At 45.3% G+C, this 17,500-nt stretch overlaps 1 protein-coding gene across 1 annotated transcript in view; it reads left to right on the plus strand.

Moving 5' to 3' along the window:
* kdm4b (lysine (K)-specific demethylase 4B) overlaps positions 1–17,500 on the plus strand; it is a 69,136-nt gene that overhangs the window by 36,050 nt on the left and 15,586 nt on the right. The window contains exons 6-13 of the mRNA XM_080831892.1: positions 3,970–4,019; positions 8,660–8,763; positions 11,051–11,188; positions 13,624–13,820; positions 14,128–14,348; positions 15,055–15,251; positions 15,478–15,565; positions 17,398–17,500. The exon at positions 17,398–17,500 is cut by the window's right edge and continues 46 nt beyond it. Coding sequence (XP_080688018.1) covers positions 3,970–4,019; positions 8,660–8,763; positions 11,051–11,188; positions 13,624–13,820; positions 14,128–14,348; positions 15,055–15,251; positions 15,478–15,565; positions 17,398–17,500 — 1,098 coding nt within the window. The remainder of the gene's footprint in view (positions 1–3,969; positions 4,020–8,659; positions 8,764–11,050; positions 11,189–13,623; positions 13,821–14,127; positions 14,349–15,054; positions 15,252–15,477; positions 15,566–17,397) is intronic.

The raw sequence follows: 17,500 nt of genomic DNA on the forward strand, positions 1-17,500 counted from the left end.
TGTGTGTGTTTGTGTGTTGATTTGTGTTTATTACTGTCTCTGGGGGGCAGGTGACGTGATGCTGCCATGACAACCAGAGTCCTGAGAAAGGGGTGATGGCATTAGATGCTCGGATTGGTTAATTAGTCGTGAGGAGCAGGAACCTGTTCACACACGTGCCCACACACACATGTCTGCGTGAACATGCATACAAACCTGGTGACATGCTGACACACAGACACACACGGCCATTCTGCTCCCCATCTCAACATAAAATAGAGAGAAACACACACACAAACACTCCCTGTCTAAACATCAAATAGCTCTATATTTGCATTGTTGTTGTAGACATCTTTAGCAAACTCCTCTCTGTATCTCTGATTCATTCAACATTGTTACTATGGTTACAAGCATCTTGGTTGCTAGAGAAACATCACGAGTGTGATTGCGAGGAAGGACGAAGGGTGATTGAATTCTGTTTTTCTTTCAACACTTATGGAAGGTTTCTATGATTTAGCTTCTAGTTTTTTTTGTGGAGCGGTGGGTTTTTCAAAGCCATTGTTTTTCCATCCACAGTGAGCCTTAACTGCTTACCTGTTTGTGCTCTCAGTTAAGTTTTAAAGTTCTGTTGGGCAGGTTTGGGTCCATCTCAAATACACTGCTCAAAAAAATTAAAGGAACACTTTGAAAACACATCAGATCTCATTGTAAAAAAAATGTTTGTTGGATATCTATACTGATATGGACAGTTTAATGTCTTAGGAAAAAAAGGATGCCACATCTTTGATGGAAAGAAAAGTGTTCAGCCTACAGAGGGCTCAATTTTATAGACACCCCAAAAATCATAGTGAAAAAGTGATGTGGCAGGCTAGTCCATTTTGCCAAAATTCAATATCTGCAACTCAAAATGCTTCTCAATATCTTGTGTGGCCCCCACGTGCTTGTATGCATGCTTGACAACGTAATGCTCCTAATGAGACAAAGGACGGTGTCTTGTGGGATGTCCTCCCAGATCTGTCTAAGGGCATCAGTGAGCTCCTGCAAAGTCTGAGGAGCAACCTGGCGGCGTCTGATTGACGGAAACATAATGTCCCAGAGTAGTTCTATCTGGTTTAGGTCAAGTGATCGTGAGGGCCATTCAATTGCATCAATTCCTTCATCCTCCAGGTACTGCCTGCATACTCTTGCCACATGAGGACGGGCATTGTCATGCATCAGGAGGAACCCAGGACCTACTGCACCAGCGTAGGGTCTGACCATGTGTTCAAGGATTTCATCCCGATACCTAATGGCAGTAAGACTGCCGTTCTCTAGCTTGTAGAGGTCTGCGTCCCTCCATGGATATGCCTCCCCAGACCATCACGGACCCACCACCAAACCGGTCATGCTGAATGATGTTACAGGCAGCATAGTGTTCTCCTTGGCTTCTCAAGACCCTTTCACGTCTATCACAGGCGCTCAGGGTGAACCTGCTCTCATCTGTGAAAAGCACAGGGCGCCAGTGGGGGACATGCCAATTCTGGTGTTCTATAGCAAATGCCAATCGAGCTCCACGGTGCTGGGCAGTGAGCACAGGGCATATTACAGGAAGTCGCGTCCTTAGGCCACCCTCATGAAGTCTGTTTCTGACTGTTTGGGCAGAGACATTCACACCAGTGGCCTGCTGGAGGTCATTCTGTAGGGCTCAGGCAGTGCTTAACCTGTTCCTCCTTGCACAAAGCAGAAGATATCGGTCCTGCTGATGGGTTGAGGACCTTCTACGGCCCTGTCCAGCGCTCCTAGAGTAACTGCCTGTCTCCTGGAATCTCCTCCATGATCTGGAGATTGTGCTGGGAGACGCATCAAATCTCCTTGCGACGGCACGCGTGGACGTGCCATCCTGGAGGAGTTAGACAATCTGTGCAACGTCTGTAGGGTTAAGAAATCGCCTCAGGCTCCCAGTAGAGATAATGACTCTAGCTAAAGCCAACACTAATGGAAAACCAGTCAAGGTGACCAAGAGAGAGAAACTTGAAATGGCCTCCACATGCAAAACCACTCCTATTTTGGGGGTCGTCTCATTGTTGCCCCTCTAGTTGTTACCTGTTGTTAATTCCATCAACACCAATGCAGCTGAAACTGATTAACAACCCCCTCTGCTACTTAACTGTCCAGGGGCCGTATTCACAAAGAATCTTAGGGCTAAAAGTAGGTCATAAGTGGCGAATTTAGGAGAAACTCCTAAAAATAATGGGCGTGTCAGTCTTAAATGTAGGACTCCTATTTTTTTTTTACTAAGAGCAATTCACAAAATATTTTATCCCTAAAAGTAGCACTTAAGTCTAGGACAGCTTAAAACTCCTCATGAGGACTCCTAAATCACTAAACTTGGAATTGATAAAAGACATTGCTTAAACCGTGAAGGTATTAATATTGTCGTAGAATTAGCGCGGGATGCAATGACGCCTTTAAACAACGATGTGTCCCGAAGTGAAATGTTTGGAAACATAAAGATGGCCTATTGTTAGAGGGACGTCACGAATGAGAGAGCCTGTCAACAACCAATCACCGTCCTCACCCCTTCTAAACTCGTGCATGAGAATCGTCGTCATCCATAGCAACGGAGTTTTTATCTTAAGCTTAGGAGTTGGTATTATCCTTAGTATGAGTAGGGCCGTTGTGAATCACTTTTAAGAAATTACTCCTACGTAAAAGGTTTTAGCGCGAGTTAGGAGCACTCCTAGTGGTAAGATAAAAGGCTTTGTGAATACGGCCCCAGATCATTATCAAAAAAGTGCAATTGAATTCATGCCATACCCAGATAAAAAAGTGTTCCTTTAATTTTTTTGAGCAGTGTAGTTGGGCAGGTTTGTGGATTTAGTTCTGAGATATGGTGTCGTAGAGAAACTCGTCCAGAGATGGCCCATTTATGCTCAGTAGCGCACGCGCGCACACACACACACACACACTCATGCATTGATGTTCAGTAACTCAACATTAGCTATTTAAATCTACCTTTCTCTCTCTAACTTAACACTAACTAGTTAAAACCACCTTTCTCTTTCTTACTTAACATTAGCTAGTTAAATCCACCTTTCTCTCTCTAACTTAACATTAACTAGTTAAATCCACCTTTCTCTCTCTAACTTAACATTAACTAGTTAAATCCACCTTTCTCTCTCTAACTTAACATTAACTAGTTAAATTCACCTTTCTTTATTCTCTTATTTTTTTCTCTTCTATTTCTCTGTCCATGTTGCCCCTGGAGCCCCAAGCTTTTCAAGTGTGAGTGTGTGAAGGGAGGTTCTCTGAGGGTTCAGCAACTCAAAACTAGAGGAAGTAATTGTTGTGATAAAGTAGATGTTAATGACGAACACAATCTCCAAATGCACATGCCAATCTCACTCAAAACACACACACACAGACTTGTGGTTTAGGGATGGAATGGAGTACAGTTCCTCTTGTGGTATCATCCAGACAGAGGCTTTGCCTGTGGGGTTTAGGGGAATGTGTGAGTGGGGAACAGAATAGTGCGCAAAGCAAAAACATGCCCGAGATGTAAAGAGACACAGACACACACAGACACACACAGACACACACAGACACACACAGACACACACAGACACACACAGACACACACAGACACACACAGACACACACAGACACACACAGACACACACAGACACACACAGACACACACAGACACACACAGACACACAGAGACACACAGAGACACACAGACAGACACAGGTGTGTAATTGAGTACTGTGAGTTGTAATGATGTGAAGGAGCTCTCTTCCCCTATGGTGTGTGAGGGGGGTCTACACACACACACACACACACACACACACACACAACCGTTCCCTCTACCTTGGTGGTATTGTTGTCCATCATCTCTCTGTTTTCCCCCTGTGTTTGCCCTCCTGATGAAGCAGTGGCAGCTTATTGTAATCAAGTGGAATGATGCTAATGCTAATGCTATATCAGTAATGTCTCTTCCTCTCTCTGCAGGTATGCTATTCCTCCAGAACATGGGAAGCGGCTGGAGAGACTAGCTCAAGGTAATCCCTCCTCACCCTCTTCCTCTTCTCTCCTCTTCCTCTCCTCACTCTCTCTTCCTCTCTTCCTCAACCTCTTTCTCTCCTCTCCCCTTCCTCTCCCTTTCCTCCTCTCCACAAGTGACTGACAAGCAGGTGTTGAGCAGCTCAGAGAGTGTTCGTTGGTCTGGTGTGCGTGCGTGCGTGCGTGCGTGCGTGTGTGTGTGTGTTGGCCCTTTTGTGTGTTTGTCCTTTAGTGTGTTTGTATTTGTTTGGAGTATTTTATTTAATTATCAGGGGCCGTATTCACAAAGAATCTTAGGGCTAAAAGTAGCTCATAAGTGGCGAATTTAGGAGAAACTAATGGGCGTGTCAGTCTTAAATGTAGGACTCCTAATTTTTTTTACTAAGAGCAATTCACAAAATATTTTATCCCTAAAAGTAGCACCTAAGTCTAGGACAGCTTAAAACTCCTCATGAGGACTCCTAAGACCTATTCACAAAAAATCGTAAGATGGCTGCAGCCGACTTGGAATTGATAAAAGACATTGCTTAACCCGTGAAGGTATTAATATTGTCGTAGAATTAGCGCGGGATGCAATGACGCCTTTAAACAACGATGTGTCCCGAAGTGAAATGTTTGGAAACATAAAGAAACATAAAAGCCTATTTGGCTTTGCGGAAAACGCAAATGACAACACTGGGAATCATCATTCAGCCGTTTAATTCATCAAACTATCAACGCACTGTAGAACCCACATCATCCAACAGTTGGATGTACCGATGACTTGTGCATTTCAACGGAGAGCGGTCTGCAGCAGGTTTTTGAGAACTTACCAGCTGGATGCCGCTGGGGTGACAGTAGCTATTGGTCCTGGGACCAGTAGGCTTTCGCCTAGGCTACGGTTCACGTTCGTTTCGCTTTGATCAATTAAGATTGGAAGGCTTAAAGGGCCGCATGTGCTGATATTTGAAGTGGTCAAGGGCTGGAAATATAATAACCTAACAGTTTGCTGGGTGCTTTAATTATTACTGCCTTGATTACATGCAATTGCCATATTTTATATTGATCGCTTTATATTTCTCTTAACGTGCAAAGTGTCATTCCCGTTGGATGCACAAACTTGTCATCATGCGTGTGCATTCTGCTAACTGCACTGTCCATAACTATTTAATATGACTTCATTTTAAGCCTAGGTTATTCTCTTATTTTCAGTCGATATAGTGGGATTGTTAGAGAAACGTCACGAATGAGTTTTTAATGAGAGAGCCTGTCAACAACCAATCACCGTCCTCACCCCTTCTAAACTCGTGCATGAGAAGCGACGTCATCCATAGCAACGGAGTTTTTATCTTAAGCTTAGGAGTTGGTATTATCCTTATTATGAGTAGGTCTCAGAGCCGTTGTGAATCACTTTTAAGAAATTACTCCTACGTAAAAGGTTTTAGCGCGAGTAAGGAGCACTCCTAGTGGTAAGATAAAAGGCTTTGTGAATACGGCCCCAGGCCTCTAACCTCTGCAGTAAACATAGTTATTAGTAACAGGAAGAAACATGAGTCTCTCACACACACACACACACACACACACACACACTAGGGCTGAACAATTAATCGCATTTGCGGTTTAATCGCGATGATGAGACGCGATTTTCAAACCGCAACTTAAATAAAAACCACGCTTAAAAAAAAAAAGTCGACGATTTTGCACACAGTGATTTAAAGCAGCATAACGGATCACTTCCTAATCACTAACAAGATGCTAGTGCCTCCAACTAGCGAAATCTCTTGAAATGTGCTTACTTTAGAGGCGATTCTCCATATTAAAAGTCATTGTAGCGCCCCAATTTTCAAAGCTGTTATTTTAAGGTAAAACTGCTTATCCTAACCCTAACCCTGAAGTACAATTACTGCATTCGGCCAATTTAAAAAGTGCATGCCTTGTGTTTATACTTGACTTTGTTTAAATAACTTAAATGGACAGTGGCAAAGCCACCGATTTGTTTCTGTAATGAGCAGTTCAATTCAAATGTAAAATTTGGGAAAGAATATTTCACACTAAGTGTATCTAATATTGTGTCATATTTAAATCACTAAGTACGTTTTGTTGGAGAAAAAAAAGAGGATAACATTTTTAAAAATTGCATATCGAATCGCAATCGCAATATTTTGGGGAAAAATCGCAATTAGATTATTTTCCCAAAACGTTCAGCCCTAACACACACACACACACACTCGGCTGGAGAGCTGGAATCATAGTGGTGGTTTTGGTTTGTTAACTTATTCCTAGAAAAGGAATGGGAAAGGTATATTCACTAGATCAATAATAAGGCCCAACATGTGGACACCATGCAATGTTACTTGTACTTGTTGCTTGTAAGTGTACTTGTATGGCTTGAGAGGTCATGGAAGTGTAGTTAAAGCCCCATTATGCAACAATTATACTTCAAGATTAGGGTTAGGATAAGCAGTTTAACCTTAAAATAACAGCTTAAAAAAAATTGGGGCGCTTCAATGACTTTTATTATGGAGAATCACCTCCGTGCCATTGCCATAACAGGGTCCATAGGCATATAACTGCTTTCTGTAGTTTTGCCTGCTGCAGCCCAACAGCCTGACTTGTTTTCTTTCTGCCGATCTAGTAAGTAGCTCATTTGCTGTCTTGCTTTGTCTTGTGTTGCACTTGCTTGATGTTTGACTGTGTAAGGACAGTCGTTGAGTAACTAGTTTGTCATAATGTCAAAGTCAGCACATTTCAAGAGATTTTGTTAGTTTTAGCTGCTAGCATACCGTAAGCGAATAGCTATTGATCCGTTGTGCTGCTTTAAAGATCCTTAAAAATTCATGCAAAAGATTTGAAAATATTGTCAATGAAAATTGGTCTCTTGAAAGCAAACAAGTTGAAATTTATAATGTAAAAATGCAATTACCGTGTAATTAGTGCAATCAGTGAGGGAAAACATAAATTGGATGGTGCCTGAACATGAAGCAGCAGGCTGTGTGTGTGTGTGTGTGTGGGGCGGGGGGGGGGGGGGGTGTCTTTCTAGTTTAAGTGGGTTCCATGAATGGTTGTTTGAATGCTTGAGTCGGCACACTTTGATTGAATGCACCACATGTTCAATAAATACATAGTGTGTGTGTGGTGTGTGTGTGTCAGTAGTTGAGGAATGTTTCTGCAGCAATGATGCAGAAGCTATGCCAAGGTGGACCACTTACACACACTCACAAAATCACAAATACAAAAGTGTAGAAAGAGAAAGCAGTTGTGTTTCTTTCTCTCTCATTTTTTTCTCTGCAGATCAATGACATCAATCTTGTGTGTAACATGTGCGTTACAAAAATAACAAACAAGAAAGAAACCGCACACACACACACACAGTTGCCCTCTCTCACACACACAGATGCATACACACTATTTTCCCACAAACACATGCACAGACATTATCTTTCTCTGTCCCCCCCCCCCCCCCCTCTCTGTTTTTCTCTCTCCTCTCCTATTCTGTCTCTCTCCTCATATCTTAAACACAAGCCAAACACACACACACACACACACACATACTCATATCTTAAACACAAGCCAAACACGCACAACCCCCTAACCTATCATACACAAGCAAAACACACACCTCTTGTTTGAAACCCAAGCAAACATGCATCTTCCACTTCCGACCTCATTGACATTCAAGAATCCAGCCTTCTATATATTTGATCAGCGGCCCTTTAGTTTATGCCAACACACTGCAGAGCACAAAAGCACACATCACACACACGCCAAGACTAGGAGGAGGAACGAGAGCGGAGGAGAGGAAAGAAGGGATGAGAGAGTAGTGAAAGAGAAGCGAAGAGAGGGGGGGCATTAAGACTTTTGACTGTAATTAAATGCTTTCTGATAAATCTCTTTCATTGTTATATACACACACACACACACACACACACACACACACACACATTCAGACTCTCTATCTCAAACCCACACACACACTTTGAGCAGGCGGTGGCCGTCCTGTAGCTGCTGTGGAACTGGTACAGCTCTAAGTGATAACCTCCTGACCTCTCATTATATTTTACATTTGCTCAGCCCTGTGTCACTAATCAGTTCTCTCTTTCTCTCTCTCTCTCTCTCTCTCACTCTCACTCCTTCTCTTTTTCATTCTAGCTTAGTCCTCATATGAGTAATTTTCTTTTCTGTCTGTATATGATTGTGAGTGTCTCTTTGTCTGTGTGTTTGGCTCTCTATCTGTGTGTATTTGTGTGTGTGACTGGATGATTTGTTTCCAGTCCCTGAATGTGTTCTCATAGGTGGTGTGTGTGTGTGTGTGCGCGCGTGCGTGCGTGGGTGCGTGCGTGCATCTGATATGGTTGCATTTCCTGTCTGATTAACCTAAAAAATGCAGCGTCTGTGTGAGACGTTATCAAAGATGGTGTTTAGTTAGGCAATGTTGGGTTGTGTTGTGTGTGTGCCTGTGGTGTTGGTGTGTGTTGTGTGTCAGTGTGTGGTGTTAGTGTGTGTGTGTGTGTGTTGGTGTGTGTAAGTGTGTTAGTGTGTGTGTGTGTGTGTGTGGTGATGGTGTGTGTTAGTGTGTGTGGTGTTGGTGTGTGTTAGTGTGTGTGGTGTTGGTGTGTGTTGCTATGCTCTGATCTCTGACACTCTCTGTCGCCCCCTGCAGGTTTCTTCCCAGGCAGCTCTCAGGGGTGTGACGCCTTTCTGCGCCACAAGATGACTCTCATCTCCCCCTCCATCCTTAAGAAGTACAGCATCCCCTTCGACCGGGTACGTGTGTGTTTTATGTGTGTGTGTGAGTGGGTGGGTGTGTGTGTGTTGGTAGGGGACCAGAGATGTGCTGCTGGATAGGTGATCGTGAACCGAGAGTTGTGTGTGTATCTGGTTGGAGGACCAGAGACATAAGAGAGAGAGAGAGAGAGTGTGTGTGTGTGTGTGTGTGTGTGTGTGTGTGTGTGTGTGTGTGTGTGTGTGTGTGTGTGTGTGTGTGTGTGTGTGTGTGTGTGTGTGTGTGTGTGTGATTCTCAGAGTTTCCATCCGTGTCTGGTCTTTCTATTCTCCATTCTGAGTCGAGGCATTGTTCACACTTGCACAAAAGATTATTTAATGTTTTATTCTACCCGTCCTCTTTTCTTCTGTGTGTGTGTGACTGGTTGGAGACAGAGGAGTGTGTGTGTGTTTTAATGTTTTATTCTACCCGTCCTCTTTTCTTCTGTGTGTGTGACTGGTTGGAGACAGAGGAGTGTGTGTGTGTTTTAATGTTTTATTCTACCCGTCCTCTTTTTCTCTTCTGTTTCACCAGAGCGAAACTCGTTTTCTCTCTATAATTAACCCGCCGCTATTCTATATGAGCACCACACACACAGATTCTGAGCTGATGTTTATAATTAGGGTCATGACCGCTTAACGAGGGGCTTAAAAAGGTCTGCTCAGTGGATTGAGTTCTGACACTCGCCATTACATTTCAATTTCCTCTTGTCCCCGTTTCCGGTCGGGGAAATTAAGCAGCACTTCTCCTCTCCCCTCCCCCCGTTGGGAATTCCCATTGTGCCGTGTTGAAACGTCGGAAGGTCGGGGGAGAGATGTGCCGGAACATTGGGTAGTCTGAGTAGAAACGAGGATTAAAGCAACGGAAACGAGAGACTAGGGCGCGTCCTCTGCCGCCTCCCAGACTTCCACCAACTCCGCAACTTTTCTCTCTCCCCACGTCACTCTGGCTGTGTCACCTGAAGCACGACAAGAGTGCAAGAGCAAAGGGGAGGGGAGTGGGGGGGCATGAGGAAAAGAGGGTGGTAGTCATGGAGAGAGTCAAAGAAAGGTGGAAGCACTGAGATGCTGTGTATGTGTGTCTGTGTCTGATGTGATGGCTGCTGTTCCTTCCATCTCTGATGAAGTTCCCTCCAGACAAGGAGCTTTCAGTTCGCTGCTGACGCACCCCACACACACACACACACACACACACACACTCCTTTAGCGCAATGCTCCCCCACATAGATGAAGAGCAGAACAACAGAGGGAGGCAGAGAGGGAGAGGGAGAGGGGGAGATGGCTGAATGACATGTTTGATGTTTGTTGCAGGGATTGTGACTATCAGACACACCATCAGGAAGTGACATGGGGAGTTTTTATGGATGCAGAAGAGGCAGAGATGATGCAGGAGTCGCGCGCACACACACACACACACACACACACACACACACACACACACACATACAGTCACACACACATACAGTCACACAATCATGCACACACACACACAAACATGCACATACACACGCACACACACAACCTGCGTACTCCACCTCTTTGGTGTGAAAGGAGTGAGGTTGGGTGATTTTTAGTTATTAGCCATTTTTGTTTAAAAGTATATTCTCTGTTTTTACATTGGATATGAGTAACTAAGAGTGACTGTGTATTTATGCACTTACATATTCCTGGACTCCATATTCCAGAGTATAATGATGAGGGAGAGAGAGAGGGAGCAGGAGAGTTTTTAAAAGGAATATTCTCGTGGGAAAGACGAATGATTGCTATGGATGTTCTGATGTTAAGGCAGCGGAGTAGAAACCATGTTTTTGCATATCGGTATGTTCTTCAGGAGTCAGACAATTACACTAACACACACACACACACTAACACACACACACACATCTGTTCTTCCCAGGTTAAGCTTCTCTTTTCTGTCCCATTAAAAAAGATTTTCTTAACTACATGATGGATTTCCAAAAGTGTTGGAAAGAAGGATAAGTGTCCCCACAACTGAATGAACCGATGTGGTTAGGCTCATACAGCCAATCTTTAAGTACTGTGTGCTTGTTTTTATAAAAAGAGAAAACGAAACCCTCCTTCCCGGATGTCTTTAAAGATGCAGTTGTTGTTCATCTCTGTGTCTCGACATTTCTACTACAACACGTATGTCATGACTCGGATTGATCTGGGGCTGGGGCTGTAACAGTTTCTCTCTCTTTCTCTCTCTCTCTCTCTCCCTTTCTCTATTTCTCTGTACCCCTCCTCTCTCTGTCCTTTTCTCTCCCTCTCTCTCTCTCTCCCTCTGTAGATCACTCAGGAGGAGGGGGAGTTCATGGTCACCTTCCCGTATGGTTACCACGCCGGCTTCAACCACGGCTTCAACTGTGCCGAGTCCACCAACTTCGCCACGCTTCGCTGGGTAGACTACGGCAAGATGGCCACGCAGGTGAGCCCTTATCTCTTATACACACACACACACACACGCACGCATGTCTACACACACAGTGTGTGTGCATGTGTGAATGTAAGTCTCTGTGTGTGAGTGTTTGAGTGGTAGAAGCCTCTGTGAGCCTACTACTCTCCTGTTCTGCTCCATGAGTGTGAAATTAGCAGCCGCAGGCAAGAGACGGATAGAGAGGGGACCCCATCAAGCCCCCCAACTTACTCACACAGACACTCACACACCTTACCTCATCCCCCTATTCTCCTCTCTCTATGTGTCTCCTCCTCTCGCTCACTCACACACACACACTCACTCTCACACACAAACACACACACACACACGCACACACACACCCTCCTCCTCTTCTCTTATTAGACCTTACACTCATTTTGGTTCAATAGGCCTGGGCCACCCCTGTCTCACTCACACACACACACACACACACACACACACACACACACACACACATTGAATCTCAGTAGGCCTAGGCTACAGTTATGTGTGTGTGTGAGAGTGTGAAGGAGAGTGTGCTACAGTCGTACTCAGAATGAGACCAAATGGCAAAGGTGAGCAGTACATCAGCCAAAGGGGAAACTTCAGCCAATGCCACATGGATGAAGTTCTCTTATCTGATGCAAAGGCAAGAAAATGTCTTTTATTGGTCAAGTTGTCATATAATAACACAACAGTATCCTGATGGGCAGATGAACAATACATAAAAATAACTGCACACATAAATTAAAAACTCCGACATGGAACGTATTGTGTCCTAAAGAGCACCCATCACCTAAGCACCCTGAGGATAGAGAAACACATCCTGTCACCGGAGGATAGGTGAACACACCTGGTCACCTGAGAAAAGGTGAACACACCCCCTCACCTGAGGATAGGTGAACGAACACACCCAGCACCTAAGGATAGGTGAACAGACCTGTCACCTGAGGATAGGTAAACACACCCAGCACCTAAGGATAGGTGAGCAGACCTGTCACCTGAGGATAGGTGAAGCATGAGTTGATTCAGGCCACCTTGGATATATTAGTCACATTTCTGCATCACAGATAATATGCACGTTGATGGAGTGAGAATATTTTCTATTTACAAAGTAAAATTCTACCTCTGATATCTTTTTATGTGCACTTTCAATTGCAATTACTCTGGGGAACACGTTTTTCGCTTACACGTTTCTAGCCACATCATTTTATAACACACACACACACACACCAGGTGTCGTGTGTGTGACTGTGTGTCCGCCCATCTGTGTGTGCGTCCATCTGTGTGTGTGTGTGTGTGCGTGTGCGTGTGCGTGCGTGTGAGCTGCCTCTGTAGGCGCTCTGTGAGGTGAAGTGCTGACATGACTGTAGGGCTTACAGCCTGCTGGTGGGCTTAATGCCTCCTGTAAACTACACACACACACACACACACACAGGCACACACGCCCTCATACACATCTCCATCTTTCATTCTCTTTCATTTCTCTGCCCCTCCCTATCCCCTGGTGTGTCAGCATTCTGAAGGATGTTCTCTGTAATTGAACACAAGCCTCTCAGCCCAACTCAGGAAATAAAGCATAAATGCAATACACCAACTTGGGAAATAAAGCGTAAAAGCACACACACACACACACCAACTCAGAAAATTACTTTCACTCCCGCCCTTTTCTTTCTTTCCCTCTCTTTCTCTTTTTGTCCTCCTTTATCTCTCACTTCTCTTTTTTCTTTCACTTTCTCTCCTTGCCTTCCCCTAGCTTCCTCTATCTCTCCCCCCAACTCGCTCTCACCCACTTTCTCTCTCTCTCCCTCCCGGTCACGCTATCTCTCACACTCTCCCACTTTCATTAAAAACTCATCTTCAATATCAATCAACACATTTTCATATCATTAGAATGATTGTTATTGTAGTAGTAGTCATTGTATGATGTGTAGTCTTTTCTTCTCACCCTCGCATCTTCTTGTCTTCTCTCTTTCTTGCCTCCTCCTTCTCTCTTCTGCCCCTCCTTGTCTGCTTGTGGGGTGTGTGTGTGTGTGTTTGTGCGCGATGCTCTGGCCGTCTCTGTGGTATTGTTTACCTGAGTTAATCCCCTGCTGAATCCCCCCCCTGAATCCCCCCCCCCCCCCCCCCAAAAAAAGGAGAGCCCCCTCCCAAAAGCCTTCTATAAACTGCCTGTTGGATGCCATGCATTGACTGAGCATGTCTCTCTTATACCTGTGTGTGTGTGTGTGTGTGTGTGTGTGTGTGTGTGTGTGTGTGTGTGTGTGTGTGTGTGTGTGTGTGTGTGTGTGTGTGTGTGTGTTGGTCTTTCCTGCTGCAACCTCATTTCACTGTTTCACTATCTCCTTCACAACTGCACACACACACGCACACGCACACATCCTACAATCTCACAAATGTTCCCTTGAGGCCGTCTCAAACTCCTCTCTCTCTCTGTCCCCCTGTAGTGCACGTGCCGTAAGGACATGGTGAAGATCTCCATGGACGTGTTTGTGCGCTGCCTGCAGCCCGAGCGCTACGAGCAGTGGAAACAGGGCAAGGACAGTACCGTGCTCGACCACCAGAGGCCCACCACACTCAGCTGCCCCGAGCTCGAACACTGGAGGCAGAACAAGGTCACCTTCAGAGAGAAGCTCTTCAGAAGGTATGCACACACACACACACACACATACAGGTATACAGGTCTACACACAGACACACACAGGTATATACACACATATACACAACTACACACATCCTTGCAAACACACACAATTCCCTTTCCATCACACATAGTATTTCATGAGGCACCATATGTGGCTGTGACTGACTTATTCTCGTACTTGCGGAACATACTTTGTCACATCACTTGTAACATGTGGCAAAATGCCTCTTTCTAAGCATTTGCGTGTGTGTGTGTGTGTGTGTGTGTGTGTATGTGTGTGTGCGCGTGTGTGTGTGTGCCGTTGTAGAGCCATGCAGAAGAAGCAGCAGGTGCGGCGCCTGAAGCAGGAGGAGGTGCGTGTGCTACAGGAGGAGGGCGTGGAGCTGGACCTGGCGGAGTACCAGCAGCAGGTGGAGTCCAAGGAGGCGCAGCGGCGGCAGGAGCGCGACGAGCGCATGGCCAGGGAGGCGCTGCTCACGCTAGAGGCTCTGGAGAGGGAGGAGCAGATGCAGCAGCAACAGCAGCTCAGTGAGTGTGTGTCTGTGTCGGTGTGTGTTTGTGTGTGTATGGATATATGTGTTTTTAGTGTGTGTGCATGTGGCTATGTGTTTGTGTCTGTGTGTGTGTGGATGGCTACTGTGTGTGTGCCTGCGTTTATGGATGTAGATGTATGCGTTTGGATGGCTGTGTGTGAGAGAGAGAAGAGTGATTGGATGGCTTGTGTGTGTGTGTGTGTGAGAGAGAGAAGGGTGTGGATGGCTAGTGTGTATGTGAGAGAGAAGGGTGTGGATGGCTAGTTGTGTGTGTGTGTGTGTGTGTGTGTGTGTGTGAGAGATAGAGAGAAGGGTGAGTAGATGGCTAGTGTTTGAGACAAGAGTGAGTGGATGGCTAGTGTGTGTGTGTGCGCGAGTGTGTGTGAGAGGGGTGAGTGGTTGGCTAATGTGTTTGTGTGTTTGTGTGAGTGGATGGTTAGTGTGTGTGTGTGTGTGTGTGTGTGTGTGTGTGTGTGTGTGTGTGTGTGAGAAGTGTGATTGGATAGCTAGTGTGTCTGTGTGAGAAGTGTGAGTGGATGGCTAGTGTGTGTGTGAGAAGGGTGAGTGGATGGCTAGTGTGTGAGAGAGAGAAGGGTGAGTGGATGGCTGGTGTGTGTGTGTGTGAGAAGGGTGAGTGGAATGCTAGTAAGGTGTGTGTCGAGATTCAGTTCATTTTGTTGTTCATGTGTTCCTCCCATCAGCTGAGGAAGCGCAGGCAGACACACAGCCTCCTCTCCAGGATGGAGAGATAAAGAAAAAGAAGAAGAAGAAAAAGATCAAGGTGAAGACAGAGCCCAGTGACCCTTCCTTTGAGGGCATCTTCGAGAAGTTTGTCGCCTCCGACATAAAGACGGAGAGCCAAACCGTTCCAGAGAACGCTGAGAGAAAACCTGTGCAGGTGAGTTTAGAGCTGTTACCTGTGCAGGTGAGGGAACTTCACCCAAGACTCTAATCTAAAAAAACCTCTGTCACTACACTTACACACAATTCAGATGCTAACTCAACGCTCAAATCAGCTGTAACAGTTGTAGGGTATGTCACTGAATAATTTATGATGGTTGTGTTTCCACGTGTGTGTGTGTGTGTGTGTGTGTGTGTGTGTGTGTGTGTGTGTGTGTACACAGGTAAAGAAGTCTCGCCGACACCCCATCAGCAAACCCCCCATGAGGTCCCCACTCTTTATTGTGAAGCAGGAGACCTTCAGTGATGAAGGTGAGACTCTCACACACTTTCTTGAGACGGCAGTGTGTGAAAGAATGTGTATCAGTGTGTGTGAGGAGGGCAGGAGTTCTACACACAGCGTTTAGATCCTTTTATACACACACACACACACACACACACACACACACACACACCCTGGCAGTTAAAAACAGATCTGACAGGCAGAGCTCATAGCTCATTCAATGCATGTGTGTGTGTGTGTGCTCTCACGTGTGTGTGTGTGTGTGTGTGTGTGTGTGTGTGTGTGGACAGCTCCATCCTTCTCTTCGGAGTGAGTTTTATTGATCTGGGGATCATGACTCCCAATTACCTGCTTTCAAAGGCACTTTGAGACGACAGCACGACTGCCTCATCCTCTTGCTGAGAGAAGGAGAGGGCGTGAGGGAGGGAGAGAGAGAGAGAGAGATGGATGGAGAGAGAGACAGGAAGAGAAAAATGGATGGAATGAAGGAGTGGGAGAGAAGGGAAGAGAGAGAGAGAGATGGAGAAAATGGGAGAGACAGAAAGAGAGGGAGATGGGGGAGTGAGGGAGGGGGAGAAAGGAAGAGGGAGATGCGGGAGTGTGGGAGGAGGAGTAGGAAGGGAGAGAGAGAGAGATGGAGATGGGGTAGTGAGGGAGGGGGAGAAAGGAAGAGAGAGATTGGGGGAGTGTGGGAGGAGGAGAAGGAAGGAAGAGAGAGAGAGAGAGAGAGAGATGGGGGGGAGTGTGGGAGGAGGAGAGGGATGGAGGGGAATGAAAGGAGAGAAATAAGAGGACGAGAACATAGGCCAGCTCTCTTAACTCTGACACGGCACCCCTGCATCATCACTTAAGGCGAGACATGGCAGGTGAATAGGGTAACATTTTTAAATACAAGGGATCAACATGAAACTTCAATAGTTGATTACATACATCATTATAAGAAAAAAATGTATAACAAGTTTTAGAATTTTGCATATTTTTAATTATGCTAATTCGACGGGATCTCATTAAATATGCACGTTTTTGCATATATTTCCGGTGCATGAATCTTAAACTGTGATAAAGACAGGACTAAAATTATTTTTTTATTTTGTTTATATATCAAATGACAAAAAATCTCACATGGATTTCAGGATATCTGCTTTTATGACCTGGGAAATCAAAATATACTATCCATGGCCTTAAAAACCCTATTTTCGAATCTGGCCAGGAACAATTTATAAATAAATCCATGTGTAGATGTCTTCATAACAATGCTATGTGTGAAACTGGGAAGTGTGGTGTACCTAGGTTCTACATAGGCTGAGAAATGTGCACCTAAAAATGAAAAAACACTAATTTTGAGAAAACCGCATTTAAAGACAACACGTTAGGCACTGAGCGAATCACGTTAGCAGAAAAGCGCCGTCAGCCAATGAATCGTCTTTAAAGTCAGGATTGGTTGCTGAAAAGAAAGGAAATGCCCATATTTGGATTTCACAGCCTTCTGGTCGAGGCTCAGAGCTTTAAAATCATGCCAGACATGACAGATGTCGTGTACAAAGACGAAACGCTGAACGCGGTCGAAGGAAGAATTCTTGGTAAATTTAGGAGGAAATGGATGCCGCGGCTGAACTAAATGCAGTGAAACAGACACATAAATGTGTAATTTTGCATAGAGTGATAGTGTGGTTATGGGTGTGTGTGCATAGAGTGATAGTGTGGTTATGGGTGTGTGTGCAGAGGGTGGTAGTGTGGTTATGGGTGTGTGTGTGTGTGTGTTCATAGGGTAGCAGTGTGGTTATGATTGTGTGTGTGTGTGTGTGTGTTTGTGAGAGAGTGCAGTCATGTAACCATGTGTGTGTGTGTGTGTTGCCTACAGGTGGCGACGCTGAGCAGGAAGTCCACTCCGCCGGCCACCTGTGGCAGGACCACTCCCCCAACCTGCTCTCCGAGCGACGCTTCAACGCAGCCATGGCAACCAT

The sequence above is a fragment of the Sprattus sprattus genome (assembly GCF_963457725.1).
Source record: "Sprattus sprattus genome assembly, chromosome: 2".
Lineage (NCBI taxonomy): Eukaryota > Metazoa > Chordata > Actinopteri > Clupeiformes > Clupeidae > Sprattus > Sprattus sprattus.